At 43.9% G+C, this 19,693-nt stretch overlaps 1 protein-coding gene across 1 annotated transcript in view; it reads left to right on the top strand.

Moving 5' to 3' along the window:
• Positions 1-19,693, top strand: part of iqsec3b (IQ motif and Sec7 domain ArfGEF 3b) — a 30,717-nt gene that overhangs the window by 1,760 nt on the left and 9,264 nt on the right. The window contains exons 2-7 of the mRNA XM_061076163.1: positions 4,832-4,906; positions 9,894-10,011; positions 11,009-11,410; positions 11,822-12,537; positions 13,504-13,665; positions 16,423-16,545. Of these exons, the coding sequence (XP_060932146.1) occupies positions 4,832-4,906; positions 9,894-10,011; positions 11,009-11,410; positions 11,822-12,537; positions 13,504-13,665; positions 16,423-16,545 (1,596 nt within the window). The remainder of the gene's footprint in view (positions 1-4,831; positions 4,907-9,893; positions 10,012-11,008; positions 11,411-11,821; positions 12,538-13,503; positions 13,666-16,422; positions 16,546-19,693) is intronic.

Genomic DNA, 19,693 nt, shown 5'->3' on the forward strand with positions numbered 1-19,693 from the left:
ACAGAGGGGGAAACATGCATATTATCAAAAAAAAAACAGTTGTTGATATAAATCCTACAGCACACAACACCTTCCCTACTCTGTGTGAGTGTGTGTGTGTGTGTGTTTGTGTGTGTGCCTGTTGCTCTCCCCTGTTTCTCTGCCTGGAACCTGAGTTGCGCTTGTGCTTTCTAAAGAGCGTACCCTGCGGCAACTATTTGTTAGTCTTTGACGGGAATCATTGTAACACCACTAGTTCCAAATTCAAATTAGTTTGCTGGTGAGGAGAAAAAATTGCAACAAAGGAATCTTTGTAATAGAAGCTGGTAGCATAAAAACAGAAGACAGCAGCGGCGTGCACCGGTTGATCACTCAGCAGAGCGGGGCCGGGGGTCTATTAAACGGCCCTTCCTGCTCCTGCGGTTGCTGCTGTGTGTCCTTGAACGCAACCTTACATCCCAACATCCGCATTGATTTTATGGCCACCTGGATAAGACCAGTCGCTTAACACCTAATTTCTACTTTTGCTTCTGGCATTCTGCACGTGCAGGTGAAGGTGAGGTGAGGCCTTCACTTGCATTTTGAGAGGATTCTTCTCCCTGATGTCATTGGCTTCTGCAGCTGACTGGAGATCAGATCTAAACCTCTGCTATTGCTGCTGTCAGTGTGACGGGTGTGTGTCAGCGTGTTTCTGTGTCAGTACATGTGTTTGGGTTTTTTGTGCATATGTTCGTAGGTGCATGTGTTAGCCTGCATTAGGTCTTTCACCCATCTTACTTCTTACTGTTTGCATTAATATGCATGTTTATCTTATGCTCTTATAGAGCCCCAGCTTTACAGATATATGACATGTCTTCTCCGGGTCAGCTCAGATTGTGTCTGTGTGGCTGCATTGTTGTCAGCATTGCCAATGCACATGGATTTGCCTATGGTGTGAGGGTGAGACGGGAGCCTCTCCTCTGCTCATTTCTCTCTCTCCTTCCAGCTGAGCCTCCTATCTGCCCCACTTAGCCCATGGAGCGAACAGTAATCAGCCATTCTCAGGAGAGAGAAAAAGGCAGAGAGATAGAAAGAGAAGGAGAGTGATTCAAGCTCAGTCGTTGTCTTTGATGGAGCCCTCGGAGGTGTCTAGAGAAAGGAGCTGGAGGCTAACGTTGGATTGCACCAGTGAAAACGGGAAGGAGGCAGGAAGAGAGGCTGGGGAATAAAGAGAAAAACAGAGAAAGAGTGGCCAAGAGAGAACGGAAGGAGGAGGAGGGGTGGTGGGGGGTTCAGTACACAGTGAGTAAGACAGGTATACGGGGAGAGACGGAAACAGAGATGAGAGACATTTGAAACGGGTGCATTTGGGGTAGCTGTCTCCTCGGTTCATCTATCTCGCTGGCAGACAAGTGGGTCGGACGGCGCAGGGACAGGCCCGGCGTCCTGTGGCGCAGCCCAAGGTGAACACAATGCACAGAGTCGATCTTGATGCACGTCAACCCTCCTCCTTTTCCTTCTCACCGCTTTCCTTACACCCCGATACTGGCCATTGAAACGCACTGCGTTTAGAGTACTCTTACAAAACAGGGAAAAGCAGGGAGATGGTGTGAGGGAGGACGGGAAAGGCTGAGAGGGAACACGGGCCGACAGCAGGAGCCATGTACTGTTAAAATATTCACCTGTTCTCTTTGTAAGCGTTGTTGGAGGCAGATAACTGTTATCTGTGCGTCTTGTAGAGGCAGATGGATGGACCTGCTGAGTGTGTGCGTGTGTGTGTGTGTATGTGTGAATGGAGCAGTGGCAGATCTAGGATCTAAATCTGGGGTCGTACAAGGGCCACAATTTAATCAGGGGCTGCAATTATATGTGCAACAACCATGTAGAATTCCTCCTTCAGTAAGTTGCACATTTAAGTCTGACTTCAGCAGGGTCCCATGCCCCCCTGTCCCTTCCCCTGGGACCACTCCTAGGGAGAAGACATGCAGCAGAGGACTGGAGACTCTTTTTTAGATTAATTTCTTTCACATTTTTTTTGTGCTTTCATTTCTATCACCCAGAATTAGATTTAAATTGTATCTCATTTTAAAGCAGTAGTTTGATATTTGGGGATATTTGCTTTCTTGCCGAGAGTTATTTATCTTTGGTGTGAGGCCAGAATCAAAATTTTCTTCTACCCTAAGATGTTTCCTATCAATGATTGATGCGGTAACTGTCTCAGAGATTTGGTATCCATCTGGTTGCATGTTACAGCCTATGGCTATATGCTTTTTACATTGTTGGATTTGATGTCTGACACATGTGTTCAACTAAATATTGTCCTTCGAATTAACTCATATTCATAATCCTGTTAGTGTGCAGAGATTAAACCTTGAGGTAATTTTCAAGGTGGGCCTTACATAACACAACTCCACAACACACACTGAGGATGAACTACCACACGTTACTACTGCTCATATCAATGAGACTTGAAGGATTTTGCACAGAGAAGATTCCACCTTGAAGACGAGACAAGAATAACGAGATGCATCAACTCTGAAATGGACTTTTAAATAATAAATGATTTATTTTTGCAAGCAGCAAATGATTTAAATGAAGAAATAGAGTCATTGAGTTAGAGTCATCTCATGCGTGAGACATGTTTTGTGTATGACCACAGAGATTCAAGATCAAGTAAGTGAATAATTAATGTTGAGTTGTTTACCTGTTGGTAACCTGGAGGTGGAAACACACAACTCTGCATCTGAGTTATAAAATTGTGCACACAGTACATCTATGTTGACATCCATGTTTGAAGACTGAGTACTGAATGAAGGACAGAACGTCTCCTGCTTTTTGAGATGAAGAAGGAAGAAAAACAACATAAATGCTATGAACTGAAAACTAGAATAGATTTTTCGAAATACCAGAAATCCTTTATTTTTTTTATATTCCAAATATAGTGACAATTGGAGTGCATGAGGGCAGCAGGTATTCAAGATACATTTTTTTTTTTTTTTTTAGGATACATTTATTTGTCCCAAACACATGCACAGACATGCACATTAAACAAGTACACTCATGCAAGGAGGGAAATTTAACCTCTGCTTTTAACCCATCTGGTGCAGGACACACAGAGCAGTGGGCAGCCATGTACGGCGCCCGGGGAGCAGATGTTGGGGGAGTAAGGTGCCTTGCTCAGGGGCACTAGACAGGGTAGGGAGAATCTTCTTGGATTTTTGGACAGATCAATCCAGGTTCGTCTTTTTGTTGTTTCTCCGTGGAGTCGAACCAGAGACGAGCCAGAGACCTTTTCTGCCCATAGTCCAAGTTTCTGCCACTAGTCCTCCACCTCTCCCCTAATGTATTCCGTGACTTGGTCCCCCACCGCTGCTCTCCGTGCTCCGACGCTGAGGTTGTAAACCACAGCACAAGTGCTGCTGAAAGGAGATCAAATTATTCATGTGTGTGTTTGCGAGTGTGTAAGTGTTGACGATGGTGGAGTAGGCGTTACAACAGATGGACGAGTATTACGTACTTAGAAACCTTAGAGTGTTGATTGGTGGTATACGAACAAAGGTCTTTGTTTTTTGGAGTGTGTGGAAGTTGCAGTGAAAAGAAGCCTTGCCTGTCAGTTTGAGTCCTGTGCCGACTCTGACCGCCTGTCACTCTAGGTCTGTGTGACGAGCAGTATGCTCCCAGGTCAGGAGACTTACTGTACCATGGCCAAGAAATTCACTGTCAACTAAGTGCTTTCAGCTCATTTTGATATAGGATCTAATGTGACCCATTCGCTCGGACACATGCCTTCAAAAACATTCAGATCAGGCAGCATCCACACTAACGTTTTCATTTAAAAAGGCATCAGCTCCGCTCTGGATACGCCGCTTGTCGGGGGTGCGCTTTAGTATGGACGGGCAGAGATTGAAGATGTTTGGAAACTACCACTTTGAAGTAGACCCTCACAACCGCTTGCTGTTTGGGTCTTATCGACGTAGCCTTGGCTGATTCGGCAGGCTCCTATCACATGACCCATCTCTAGAAGAAAACAACTGGCATCAGCCGTTCTGCAGTTATATCCTGCATATTATACCGTCTCAAGAGCTATTATTCTCCATGTGTGACGTTTCCACCATGCCTTCCTGTTTACACACACATGTCCAGCGTACGTGCGTTTTGGTTGAGTATGGACGAGGATTAAAGCGAATAGGAGGAGGCCAAAATGCTCATGTGGACAGAGATTGTTTGCATTTTCAAATGATATGAAGCCTAAGACACTGAGGATTCATCTTAATTCGTCGTCTTCAGTAGTGGAGGGTGCTCAGAATCCAAAAGCTTAGGGCTTTTACACTGAACCCTCGTTTATATTTTGTTGATATCTTCACTCTAAATTGCTCCTCACAAGCGCACCAGCAAAATCCCTAAAATATGAATGTACATGTAAAATGTATGAGAGAGAAACGAGAGAGGCGAACTTAAGAAGAGAAAGAGACAGAATCAAACTCAGAGAATACCGATCTGTCCAGATATGGGGTTTTGGGGAATTCTGCTTAATCACTACCGATGTGATGAACCCTCACTGACACACAAATGTGGAAATGCTCGCACATATATCTAAGCTTTCTCAGCTCTGAATTGACCTACATAGGGTATTTTACCCTGGGATCAGTGCCCCACTGTAAACAGAACTCATGGAAATAATCCAGAGGAATCTAATGAGATGTCTCTACAGGATCTTTTGGGACGTTGGACTCAGAGTGAGCATAAGGGGGAATATGGAAACAAGGCAAACAGCTAGCAGCAGCCAATGAGACCCGAATGACAGGCTGTCCTTCCAACTCAGCCTCCTCTCTGCTTACCTCTCCTCCTCCTCTCTGTTCTTCCTCTTCTACAGGAGCGAGATTGTGCTGCATCAGTTTTGCTGCCCCGCCCCTGAACATCCAGATGCTGACACCACTGGCTCATCTTGGTAAGACGCCCTCAACGACCAATCACAGACACTTATATTCTCAGTCTGTTTGTCTGTTTGTTTGATTACGCAAAAAACGAGTGCACAGATAACCACACAACTCAAAACTGGAGCAGGGGATCACTTTCATTGACATTGAAAGATTTATTTTGTGTTTCATTTTAAAGCAATTGTTTGATATTTTTGGAAACGTGCTTTTTTAGTATTCTTCCCAAAGTACAAGAAATACGCCCACCAAACTGTTCTAGTGTTTTTTAATTGGGTTACACCCGTTACAGCCTGTGGCTTTGCTGTATTACATTGTTGAATCTGATGTTTGACAAATGTCTAAGACTGAAATATTGCCCTTCGTATGAACTCATTGTTGATAAAATAGCTGTTATTTTTCAACCCTCTCCTTTTGCTTGTTGGTTGGTTTGTGAGTTTGTTTGTAAGGAAGATTACGCAGAAACGACTTTATTACCATGAAGGTTGGTGCGGCTCCAGATCAGGGGATGATCTTTAACTTTGCGAGCGTTTATTTGACAGTTTCATTGATTTCTCAGAGAACTATTCATTGATTCATGAACATACGCTCCATTGAATGCCAATTCTGTTTTTCTAGAGGTTTTTACTCTTGCTTCTCTTCGACTCTTCCTTCAGCCAATGGAAACTTTCCATCCCCTCTGTATATTTGTACACGTGTGTCATCTGACCCAGTGATGTCCGCTCCCATGGCTTTTCTCCATGCTCGTTATCGTGTGTGCTCAGTACACAGCTTGTGGAGGGTTGTGAATTGGTGTATTTATGGACTCGCCGAGCCCGGAGTCAGAGTGAGGGAGTTAAATTCTCCGTAACCGACCTATAGCGCTTACAGCCCCAAGGGTAACTCACATATAGAGCGAGAGACAGAGGGGTTGGGGGATGGAGGAGTGGGGAGGGTAAGTGCATGAACTGGGACCACAACTGTAAAGTGCCCATGGCAACCCAGCACTACCGACGCTATGGTTATTACTACCATAGTAACTGGAGAATTGAAGTGTTGACTTTGAAAATCCACTTTCGCCACTTTTTGCCATCTGTTTCAGCGTGGGCAAGGAGGTCTGTTTGTTGTGCGAGTTTGCTCATGCTTTTTATTTCCCTGTGTGTGTGTGTGTGTGTGTGTGTGTATGGGGGTGTGTGAATGCATGACGTTTCACTCTGGAGTTGTTTGAATGAGCAGGACTCTGTTTTCAACTTTGTACATTTGATTTTTTCATGTTTCTCTCTGATTACCGTTCGTGTCCTTGCAAAATATTTCCCCATTTTTTAATCCTCTGTTTCTCAAGCTTTTTCTCTCTTTTTTCATCTTCTGTAATATCTTCCCCCCTTTTTTCTACATCCGTCCCCTTTTTATCTATGTGCATCTCTAGCCGGTATCTGTCTGTTGTAGGATTTTCTCTCTTCTAATCACCTCAACGCAATTATTTCTGTCTCATCACTCTCTGTCAAGTCTCCCTCTGTCATTCTGTATTTATTAATATCCCCATCTGTCGGTCTGGACTCTCTCCCTCTCTCTGTCTATCTCTGTCTCTTCTCTCTGATCTGATGACTTCGCTCCCTACACCCACATAAAGTCCCAATTGGACGGGCTAATGGCACAGCGGCAGTGGACAGCCAACTGCGATGATGAGATGTAGAGGAGCCAAGGCTCATTATTATCGTCCTATAGGAAATTGTGTGTTCTGCCTGGTGGTTGTGAACCAGCACCACCTCTGCACAACCAACCGTCACCTACTGAATCAAGCCTCCCCGGAGATGTCATGAGATCTAAACCTGTAACCTGCCGTGACTTTTCTCGCCTCACCCCTTGTGGGTGTGTGTCTGTGGCGGTACAGTACTGTGGGTTTCTGTGGGACCTCGAGAGATGCAACTTGACAGATATTAATTTCACCTCCATAGGGACGTCACTCGTGTAGGCGAAGCAGGAGTGTGTGAATAGTATGTTTGGTATGTGAGCATGCGTGTGTGTGTATTAGAAACAGAGGGAGAGCGAGAGAGAGAGAGAGCGAATAGCGCCCATATCATTAAAGAGGCTTTTGCTGTCCAGATGCATAAATACCTCAACTCTTGCTTTTAAATCCTCTAATGTATTCTAATGTACTCTAATGTATTCTGATGCAGCGCTGGGGCATGGCAGTGTTTTAATAGAGTTTCTGATAGAGTCGGCCTCCAGCGTGCACTCACCAACACACTCTCACTTTACCCTCCCCGTTTCCTCCCTCTACGTTTCTATCCCGGCCTTTTCCTCTGCTTCCACTCTCTTTTCATTTTCTCCAGCTTTATCTAATTTAAAGATACGACCCAGCTTCTCCGGCTGTGTCTCTGACTTGTGGCTGGGGGGACGGAGGATAGTTGCTTTCACAGCAATCAGAGAAAACAAAGAGGAACTTTAGTGATGCTCTCATTATTTAACCATGAGCAGGCTTTTTATTCTCCCCCAGTCTTGTTTGGTCCCCTTCGTGTAAAAATTACCGGAGTAAGCATTATCTGGGAGGAAGGAAAAGATTGCACGAGCACAAACCATCGTGCACACACACATACACAAACTCATAATCGCACACCATTATAAAACCTCTTAGGGTGTGATTATACCTCTACGCTTGTACCACGTCATGCCTATAAGCTTTATTTGGCTGAATAAGGGGAACTGAATGTCCATATTGCTTTTAGTAGAGGTGAGACAAGAAATCTGACGATGATGAAAGATGCTGAAGTTCGACCAAAAGTGGAAAACGTGGAGATGCAGTAAAATAAAACTTTCTGCTATGTCATTGCGATTATTTGCTTTCTTGGTTCTTACATGGATTTCATAGAATTTCGCTATTGCTGCCCTATAAAAGAACATTGTTCCATCTGTGGACAGGACCTGGGATTATAAGGGTAGGATGGGGCAGTGAGCACTGGGAGGCAGCATCCTGCACAGATTTAAAATCTATTTTGTTTTGACTGTGATACTTCTTTATTACTGTAATTATTGATTATCATCTGTGGAGTCAGATTTTATTATCCCTCTACTTTTTGTACCGGTCACGTTCGACTCAGGGCATATGACGGTCTGTCTATTATTGCTTGATTCGCTTCCAGTGTTTTTCTCTTATATAACGTCACAGACTTATCATCCTCTTACGCTGTAATCCGTGCAGCAGAACATGAGAGATAGTCATTTTTATTCCTACGAAGCAGACTCAGACAGTTATACTTTTAATCACGATTGCCACTGTAATCCAAATCATGTCATTGCCATGGAAACACATCCACTCTTTGGAGTTTCGTGCACACGCTGATGTCCGTGGAGCAAAACATCTGGTGGTACATTGTTGTTCTGCCAAATGACCACACAAGACAGAGATCTAAATGTGAGTGAATATTCTTTCAAGGCAGGCGGTTGATCCAAAACCACTTTCTGTTTGCCACCTACTGCAGCCTCATGTGCTTTCTCCTCAGTATCAGAGTGTGTTATCCAGCAGAGTAATTGCTTGAGTCTGGGAGCAGATTGTTTCCTAATGATGCGGATTGCAACCACTTGAGTGATGAGTGAGTTTGTTGGTTTATATGATGCTTGTTGTTGCCCGTGTCTATCAAAGACCTCATTCGTATGAATGCATCGACTCATAACTAATGAAAAGCATCAGAGTGGTGATGCATAATCTGTGCGTGTGGTATACCCTAATCAGCTCATACTAACTGTTTATACTGTAATGATGCCACTTCATAAGGACGTCATTATTTATGCCATATGATGACAAATGATTGGTTTCTCTGACTAAGATTGTGTCCCAGTAATCGTATTGGTTGTCATGGTTACATCATTCCTGCCATGTGATCTTTAATCATTTTTTAATCTATATAAGCTTTAGGTTGTGTCTATGATCATAATATGATGCAGAGATAGCTCAAAAAATGTTTTTTTGAAATATGTAAGATGACATTTTCTGACTTTCTTGACATCACTTATCATATGACATCATGTAATGGGTCATACTTTTCTGATCAATATAAGCTTCAGATTGTCTTTATTATATGTGGAGACATCTTGTAAAATGTGTTGACATTTGACCGATCATTTCCAAAGGTTAATCATCTGGAGAACCCTCCCTCCGTCCCTCACACTAACACACACTCACACACACACACACACACACACACGCACACACACACACACACACACACACACACACACACACACACACACACACACACGCACACACCTCATGGTAGCAAAATGGGAATAATTCAGTAATACAGTAATCTTCATTTAAAGTGGAGATGAGATGATGAGCTGATCACCCAAGTAGAAAATAAGAATTCTGTTATAATATTTATATGTTTCAGATGTTTCCCCTATAATTGATTCTTAGTTGTTAAATACTAAGTAGTTTTATATCTCCGGCCTCCAAATGAAATAATCACTCTTTGATTGAATCTATGAACATGAAACACGATATTGGTTTGTATTAAGGAGCCAGAAGAAAAAAATGTTGGGAACCAATTGATCACTTAATTATTAGAAAAGTAATCATGAAAAATTCTGATCATTGATTTATCATTTAGTCTTTTGTTAATGGAAAGAAACTAGATATTCACTGTTTATGCTTCTCTCAGTTTTATATCATAAACGATAGTGTTTAGCCAAAACAAGTCTCTGATTCATCAACCTTGAGTTGTGAGAAAATGTGTTTTATTGACATTTTTCATCAAATTTCCAAACAATGAAAATATTGTTGTCTTGAGTGTCAACTTTTCCAAAAAATATTTCATCCTGGTCACATATCCTGAGTTCAGCCCTGTGACTTGTCACCGGGCACACACAGTCCCCCCCCCCTCGCCCGGAGCCACTGCAGCCACACATCTGCTGCTTCCCTCACGAACCCCCTCACACAGTTGATGACCTGCCACTGAGATAATGGCAGAGCTTTGAAGGTCAGCGGCGATGACTGATAGCTTTCTCCTCCTATCACCTTGGTAGTGGACAGATGCTGAGCCTGGAGGACGGAACCTCCTCCGGTGGCGGACAGGAAGTGGAGGGAACCATGAGGGAGGGACCTAGCGAGTATGAGATCACCCTGGAGAATAAAAACAAACAGGTATGTGTTGTCGTTTTTTTTTAAGGTGCATGTGAGGCCCTGCAGGCACGTGATTGGACGGACCCCCTCCACCTGTTTAGGTTTGAGGAGTTGATGATGGATGATCACCTGACAATGTGTCTTCCCTCACAAAAGAGATTTCCATTCAGATCTATTTCCGTCTCTGTTGACATGAAAAAGAGCGCCAGCGAATCCAGTGCCACGGCGACAGGAACACAAAAGATGCTAGGTTGTCATGGCAACAGCTAATAACTGCTCCTGGCGGCTGGAGATCTCCTTATTTCTTGAAGCAAAATTCTGAAGGGTCTGTCGCCGCCACTGCCTTCGCTGCTGCAGTGTGCGCACACAAGCACCTATCAGTGTGTGTCCGTGCGCTTTTCTGTTTGCGTTTGCAGACGCACACACACACACACACACACACACACACACACAGACACACACCGCACATGTGCGGCTGTCCTCCTTTTTCTCCCTCTCTGTCTCATCTTCCCTCGCCTCCCACTCTTCCCCCGCCCTCCCTCGTTTTTCCCTCTTGCTGAAAATTTCGGATGCTATGATTTTCGGGGCTGAGCTGCTACTGCCAACAAACAAAACAGAAATAGGGTTGTGCGGTTGTTTACTTTTCTGTTCAATTTCCCAACAACAACTTTATCACAGCATGTCCATCCTCCTTCCCATTGTCCTTAAGCCACTATTTACAGTTGAATGATGATACATTAAGTTAACTTTGGATCTAATACCGTAAATCCTTTCTGGTTTTTAAAGAGTGCAGATCAGTAGGGATTCTTCTGAGGAGGGTGTTGTTTGAATTCTTTTCATCTTTTGTTGACATCGGTACAAAATGGTGACATAATAATTGCCTGCTGGTAGATGAATACATATTTTTGTCTGTGCTGCTGCGTGCTCACTCTTCCGGTGTCTTCTCCAAGTTTCAGAGCCTTGTAAACATGTTTTGATACTTAAACTCACTCCCCCTCACTCGCTTCCCTTTCTCCAGATAGACGACTTGGAGCAGAAGTACGGTGGCCACCTCATAGCAAGGCGGGCGGCCCGCCGCATCCAGACAGCCTTCCGTCAGTATCAGCTCAGCAAAAACTTCCAGAAGATCCGCAACTCGCTGTCAGAGAGCAAGCTGCCGCGCCGGATCTCCATGCGCCATCCCAGCCCCTCAGGCCGCACCCGGAACGCAACCCAGAGACACAGTTACAGTCTGCACCCGGGAGGAGGACAGATACCTCTGCGCTCCAAAACTCCTCCTCCTCCGCCGTGTCGATCCACCTCTCTGCCCCCGTCTCCTGCGTCGGCCCCATTAGCCGCTCACCCTCCTGCCCCGACCTCAGCTCCACCTCCAATGTCGGGACCCTCACTCACACAGCTGGAGGACTGCTTCAGTGATCAAGTGAGTCTCATCTCATCTTCTGTTTCCCATAAGCTTTACTCTAAATAGGGATGTAGAGTGGTGCAGGAAGTTTCATTAAATTATACAATATGTCATTATTGTAGCAGCTTGGCACTTTGTTCCAGACTCAGGTATCTCACAACCTTTGCCCTGACATAATCTGGAGACATTCATGCTGCCCTCTGAATTAATTGTAATAGCTTTGTGGACCTCCTGACCTTTTTACATATTGCCATCATAAGGTTAACATTTTCATTTAGCCAAATAGGCCTTGGTTTGCTAAGTAGCCAGCCACCATCCCTGTGCCACTAGCCACCAGCTGGAATCAGAAACTTTTCCACTCCTCACTGCTGCTCATTGACCTGATTAAATCAGTGTTTTCAAGTGTTTTTCTCATCATCTTATTTGCAGCTGCACTCTTTGGCCCAGTCGATCGATGAGGCCCTTCGTGGTTGGAGCCTATCCGAGGGCGGAGAGGGGAAGGGGCTCCTAATGGACCCGGGGGCCCTTCGGGCGGCTGCTGAGAGCGCCTGTCTGCCGCGCAGTGCCAGCTCGTTACTGATGGCCTTCAGGGATGTCACTGTTCACATTGACAGCAATAGCTCCTACACCATCTCCTCTGCCACCACCACCACCACAACCTCACTGGGCAACACCGGTGGGGGAGAGCCGGGAAGTCGAAAAACGTCTTTGGGCGGAATGGCAGCGGGGTTAGATGGCCAGTTTGCGGAGGATCCAGAGTTTCCTGCCCCGCCTCCCATCGAGGAGCTGGAAATGGTGGATCCGGGTTCCAGGAGGGGCTCCACAGCGCCAGGTCCGGGAGGAGGAGGAGGGATGGGGGGGGAGAGCGGCTCAGACAGACTGGGATCCACTTCTAACTCTGCTTCCACCTCCACCTCCACCCAGTCCAACCAGCAGCCTGCACAGATTTACACCCAGTACCAGCAGTACCACTACACTCATCCTCAGCATATCCCCGGGGGGCCGAGCCCTGAGTCCTTGCAGGCCCTGGTGGTCTCTCTGCCCAGGGACCGCTGCCAAGACCCAGCCTCGTGCCGCTCGCCAACCCTGTCCACAGACACACACCGCAAACGCCTCTATCGTATCGGACTCAACCTCTTCAATGTGTGAGTGTGCTGGCAACACACGCACACACACACACACACACACACACACACACACACACACACACACACACACACACACACACACACACACACACACACACACACACACACACACACACACGCACACACACACGCACACACACACACACACACACACACACACGCACACACACACACACACACACACACACACGCACACACACACGCACACACACACACACTCACACACACTTACTTAGCCTCTCTCTCTTCAGCACACAGAAAAATTCTAAAATATCACGGCCCTTTTCTGCACCCTCTGGCTCAGGGTTCAAAGTACACTTATTACTGTTTGTGTCGAACAAATCTTCTACAGACAGGCAAATTGCTTTAATCAGCCGCTCATTAGTGCGAGTGGTCATTGGGAGGAGCTGCCTTTTCAGTGCCATCTTCTGATGTCATGATGTCAGGATAAAAAAAAAGAGCTGGAGAGGGGGGGGGGGGCGCAGGAGGAAGAGAGGGAAATAGAGACAGAAAAAGATGGGGAAGGCAGTTGTAGAAGAAAGGGAGTCAAGGAGGTCATGAACAATTTTGGAGAGACTCTCATTGACTATAAATAGAGTCCACGGTCGGCCTGCACTTATTATTAGTTTATACAAATTAAATTAAATTAACTCATATGCATCAGTGACAGTGGATGTGATCCAGAAGTCCAGAGCTAACAGCTTTTGTGCATGAGTGCACTCTTCTTTTCCCTCTTTTCTCCTTTCTCTTTGCACAGCTTCCCCCCCCCACACACACATATACACATACATCCACACACACACATGCACACATTAAAGCACCCTTTCCCTTAGATAAAGTGTAAATAATTTTCTCCGTCACTCAGGCGCCTCACACCTATCTGCTTGAACGCACACAATCCTCGCACACGCCCTGTTAACTCTAACACTATCTGCTTCTGTGCTGTTGGTGATCTGCGGGCAGGAACCCAGAAAGAGGCATCCACTTCCTGATCACACGTGGCTTCGTCCCGGACACGGCCATCGGAGTGGCTCACTTCCTGCTGCAGAGGAAGGGCCTGAGCCGACAGATGATTGGAGAGTTTTTGGGTAACAGCAAGCTGCAATTCAACCGAGATGTCCTCGAGTGAGTCCTTATCTTTTATATATGCAGTAACAAGGGTTGCAAAATTCCGTCAATATTCAAAGTTGGAAACTTTCCATGGGAATTAACGGGAATTAACGGGAATATACGGCAATTAACGGGAATAAACGGGAATTAACGGGAATAAACTGGAAATGTTGTAGGTAATTTATACTAACTGTATTTACCTTGCCATATACAGACATAAATATAAACATTTTGTTTTGTCATAGGCTGATTTGAGTCCTGAGGAAACTTTGGGCACTTGACTATATGCTTCTGCATCGTTGTGTCATTCTTAACATAGGTCTACAGTATTTGCAAATGTACACAGCCTTTCCTTCTACATTGGATTGGGTGAAATGTCTCCACACATGAGATAGTGCACGTGGCATTGTTCTTTAGAATAAGATGAGAAAAAAGTTTGTAAAAAAACGCTAATGCAATGCCAGAGATATAAATAGTTAGCCAAACATTTGGAATCGTCTGTAAACATATTTTACAATTGATGGATAAATGAATGGAAATAGGCTAGCTGAACAGATGAACAATCCTCAATCAGCATGCTAATATATTTTCCCCAGTAATATCATCGAAACTTACCTGACTAGTCCTGCACACTACAGCAGGCCTCAATAGCCCTGCTGTAGTGTGAAGGATGCTGGGAGTTATCTGTGCATGTGATGGAAGAATGCACAGTGGAGGGTTGAAATGCAAAGTGCAGCGTGTGCTGCATTCCATAAATCTTTAAAATAGTGTTTTGAATGATGTTTTTATTGCTCAGCGTTTAATTTGCCTATTTTTTTTTTTTTTTCAAAATTCCCAAAATTCCCGAGCTAAACTTCCCATGGAAAGTTTCCGGAAATTTAACGGAAACTTTCCGCCCCTTTGCAACCCTAGCAGTAACACATACATCTCACACAGAAGTAGATGTGAAATCTAAGTTTAAGTCCTTTAATATGGGCCCAATATTGTTGCAAAACACTGTGTGTGTGTGTGTGTGTGTGTGTGTGTTTGTGTATGAATGTTGTACACAAAAATTGTGTAGCTGTGTAACATGCAACTGAGAATTGTCTCAGCAGAGGCTGGGTGTCATAAAATATAAGACAACATCTGACATCACAATGAGGTCCTTGGGGCAAAACCCTTTTTCAAACACTACTATCTGCACGCATTTTCAGATTTTTGCACAAATATCAATGCACTTGCAAACCACATTACACATTTGCATATTTTTTACACGTTCACATATATGATTAAACACATATTGATTCCTAATACACATTTGCAGACTCCTGTACACATTTACAAATCTGATAACACACACTTATCGGGATACTGTTACACGACTCTCCAAACACACGTACACACACACACACACACACACACACACACACACACACACACACACACACACACACACACACACACACACACACACACACACACACACACGCACACACACACACACACACACACACACACACACACACTATTTTGCACACTTGTAAGCTGTTATCAGATTGTAAACTGCTCCAGTAATGTTGATATATTATTTACTAATACTTTAAAAATAAGATATAAATCAAGCACCCAAAAATTCTGGACCACACCTGAACCCAAAATGCAACAACTGAGTGAAAAATACATCACGACAAGTAAACTGACCTTAATTTGTAAATCTGCTGTTTAATCTGCTGTTTAATAAACACATTTGAGTGGTCAGGTGATGAAACATTCCTCCTCCACTATTGTTTGTCCCTTTAGTTCATCGAAAGCTGCATTAATTCATATTCAAATGCTATTAAAATTGATTGATTAAAGAACCTTTTACCAGGACGTATTAACATGTTTTAGAATTGCAGATTTGATTGTGTGTTACAAAGAACTAACCTCTTGCTGCTTAACTAAATGACTTCCTGGATTTAACATAACATTATTCCCTCAACATTCGTTAAATATTTGTTTCAGAGCCGATGTTAAGGTTAAAAAATAATCAACAGTGAACCAGTTTGGTTTGTTGGACTGACTTTAATGAATTCAAGAGTTTTAAAATATTAGAGCCTAATCACTTTATACACACATGATATCACACATACAAACCCAGTTGACATGCAGCGCATTCACGACAACAAGCATTCACTCAAGGCTTTGACTATATTCGCATCCAACCAGTGTTGACAGAGATCCAGGATAGGAAGGCTTTTTGCTGAGGTTGTTGCTGAGACTTTAGAAATAGGTCACTGCACACAGACACACACAGAAGACACACACACACATGCACGTAAACATACAGTATACTTGCACTTCTCTTCTTGTGCATGCACTTCCTTTATTGACACAGTCTGTCCTCAGCCTTTCAAGTGCCCCCTCGCTCTTTGCATTTCATTATTTCACCCTCTCATCCCGCTTTCCTTCCCTTTTATGCCCCAACCCCCCCTTGTCATCAGACCCTTTCTTCTACATTAATATTTGCACAAAGAGTGTGTGTGTCCGTGTGCGTGTGTGTGTGCGTGTACAAAATGTTGTCTCTATGTGCATCTTCCAGGTCACTGGCTCTGTAAAGGAAGTATGACTGTTAGAGTGAGATTTGCCATCAGCACTTGGGGAGTCATATTTTGTCCCACGTGCACCAACACACACTCGCACGCTCACCTTCACATCACAGTGACGCAACGCAGCTAAACCCGATCTCACTCTCTTTTCTCTCTCTGATTTCTCTTATTTTTTCTCCCTTTATCTCTGTCTGTCTCGATGCAGCTGCGTTGTGGATGAGATGGATTTCTCAGGCATGGAGCTCGACGAAGCCCTAAGAAAGTTCCAGGCTCATGTCCGCGTCCAGGGAGAAGCGCAGAAAGTGGAGAGACTCATCGAAGCCTTCAGGTGAGGCTGTCATCTCCCTCACATGCAGGCCGCGCTGACTTAACAGGCTCTGGCTTCTCCTTTTTCTCTAATACAACAGTCCATCACATGAATGAGCAATGCTTGTATAAGGGCCCTCTGATCTTTTTAAAATTAATGGACCTCCTGCCCGTGGCCAACTATGCAAAACAGACAAACAAAGAGACATAACCAAACCCGCAGATTTTGCAGTAAAACAGAAGTGTCTTTTCTGATCTCATCTCGCAGCCTTGGGGCAGCAGACACATCCAGAATGGCATACTAATAGGCCGACTGTATAGGGAAAGTGTTTAACTGGTTCTGCTAGCTCACTGCGACAGACTCTGATGAGACCAAAGCCCTGTTTCATTAACACATTACACTGATTGCCTGTAACCTTTGACTAAACTCAGCAGAGTTTGATTGTCAGCCAATCATAACAAGAGATCGGAGCTGCAGGCAATCAGCGTGCATTTCATCAGGACCGAAATAGATGCTCTATTTCACAAACTTCCTCCCCTGGATGACAGTCCGCGGACACATCTTCAGGGGGGGCTGTTTGCGTGCGGTGAACACTGAACAGCTCACGTTTCCATCCAAAATCAAACGTAAATATGTAGAAGTGCACGTTTGGTTATCACAAGGAGTTGTTCTCTGCTCATTTACTCTCCAGTCACTAAAATGTATCCGCAGACCCACTGAAGAAGACACATTTAAATACCAAAAGGACCTTGAGAGGCCTTCGGTTGTTTGCACAGTCCATTCATGCCTCTGAATGGACTGTCTGGCTTTTTGTGGACCTGGACACAAACAGGTTTTATGACGCTGGGGTTTTTTGGGCTTCTTCGAGGCAAAAGCAGATAGTGACCTGAAAAATAAGATGGCCCCTTATCCCCTGGCTGGAACTCTCCTTGAAATGTCCTGGCAGTATCCAAAGGTTGCCCCCAGGACTAAAAATGCAATAAAAATGTGGTCATTGTTTTCTGTTGAAGCGTAATTGGTTACCTCGCTGTGAACGTTTTAATCTGCCTCTGCTGATGTGCTGCTCTTTCCCCTCTGGAAAAGCAACAATGTGACCAGAAGGACATGACTTGTGCCATATTGCACATTTGAACTCCCAGATGTACTCTTCCATTATGTAAAATCACTAGTGCTATATAATGTTAAGAGTGTGTATTTTCTGTTTGAATGCATTGCTTGATTTTCTGTCCCCAATATGTGATGTGAATATGGGCTTACTCTTTCCCGTCTCTTTTTTGGGGCCCTGAAGCTGATGACCAAGATTATCTAAAAGGATGAAGCGGGTTTAATTCTGTTTTTCTTTTGTCTGCTCGACGTTCAGTACTTTCCAGCTTGTCTGTGTGGCACTGAGCCCAAACCTCATTGTCATTCAGTCGGTCCTACTATGACTTAAACCTTAAAGACTAAGGGCTCTATTTTAACGATCTAAGCGCAGGGTCTAAATCTCATGATGCGAGGGCATTTAAGATATGTCCAAATCCCCTTTTGTTAGTTAAACGGTGGAGGTAAAAAAAGACCTTGCACCTTGGTTGATTGCTGTGGTAATGGTGGCTTTTCCAGGTAATAAGAGAGCTCACTTATGTACATAGTCACACAGGAACTGTGTGACTAAGTGCATTGGCAGATTATCTTAGTATGTAACAAGTTGAGTGTACGTTCGTTTCACAACCGCCTGTGTCGGTGCACATTACTATCTGGATCATTCACATTTAAAATAACAGTAAACTAACAGCCCCGCTGACTTCAGATCAGGTTTGTGCACCGTCTCAAGATAACATTGCACCAACAATGTGTCTGATCAAACCTTATTTTACGACTTGCTCAGATGGGTGCAAGTGCATTAATTTTCAAAGATATGTTATGTGACAATTCTTCAAACCCAAAGGAAACCCAGTTAATCAAGGTAACGGTACTTTTTGTTTTTGTTGCCTTTTAATTCTGTCGTGTCCACTTTACCTGTGGCTTTAATCGTCTCTGCTATAACGTTCAGAGCAGACAACATATGGCGAAAGGATAAACAGCTAAACAGATGTTTTTTCCTTCCACTGTTTGTATTGGTCAATCACAATAGATCACGATTTCTCGTTGCTATTCGCTATGTAACATAAATACAAAATTTGACACATAATCTCATCAGGGAACCTTATTTGTGCCTGGGTCATCTGTGTCTAAGACAACGACTCCCATGATCCCATGCTGCTTCATGATGTAACCAAACTAGGTCGTATTTTGATCATTTTGATCAAAATAGGCTGGAGTTATATCATCAGCTTATTATCAACAATAGACGGAGCAGGTGACTCACATTAGAGGAGAATAGACACAATTGGAAAAACACAATGAATGATTTAGCACAAAAATATATCCATATATATAAATACATACAACACATTTATGAGACAAGAACACTTAAGTACTTATCCTCACAAATCATGTTATATATATACCTATAGATATATACATAAAAATAACAAGTTATGAGGAAGGAAAACAATCAATTCGTGCATTAAGAGCAGGATATACCATGGCCGTGAATCAGAAAATCCAATAAGTTTCTCGTTGGATAGTGGATTTGTTGGGGACTATTTCCAGCTGTGGATTAATAGACATTAATTCAGGGCAAAGGAGGTCAAGTGGTTTGCACAGTGTGGATACGCGGGCATTACTTTACATGACCACTGTATGACCTCTGCTAAAGAGGCTGTGTTTACGTGTGTTTGTTTGTAAGCAGATTTACGCAAAAACATCTGGATGAATTATCACAAAACCTGGTGGAGGGATGTGATTTGGGGATAAGGGAGCAGATCCAAGATTGTTTTTTCCCTTTCTTCAAGATTTAGAGATATTAAGCTTTTTTATATTTTCACTGACTTTCCAGGGAATACTTCATCGATCTAGATGAAAAAATAAATCAAATTTAGAAGACTGATATCTATGAGCGTGTGCAATTTGGTGCAGCTTGAACAGATTTAAGGGGACTGTAGGGCCCTGTTGGAGATGTGCTCTACTAAGTGCCATTCCAGTTGTCACTTCTGTTTTGCATATACCCGGCGTTTTCTAACTCTTAGCAAGAAGTGGTGAAGGAAAAGGAGAAAGTGAGCAGTCAAGTCTGCCTTAGATTTGAGGGCCA

Source organism: Limanda limanda, chromosome 8 (assembly GCF_963576545.1).
Source record: "Limanda limanda chromosome 8, fLimLim1.1, whole genome shotgun sequence".
Lineage (NCBI taxonomy): Eukaryota > Metazoa > Chordata > Actinopteri > Pleuronectiformes > Pleuronectidae > Limanda > Limanda limanda.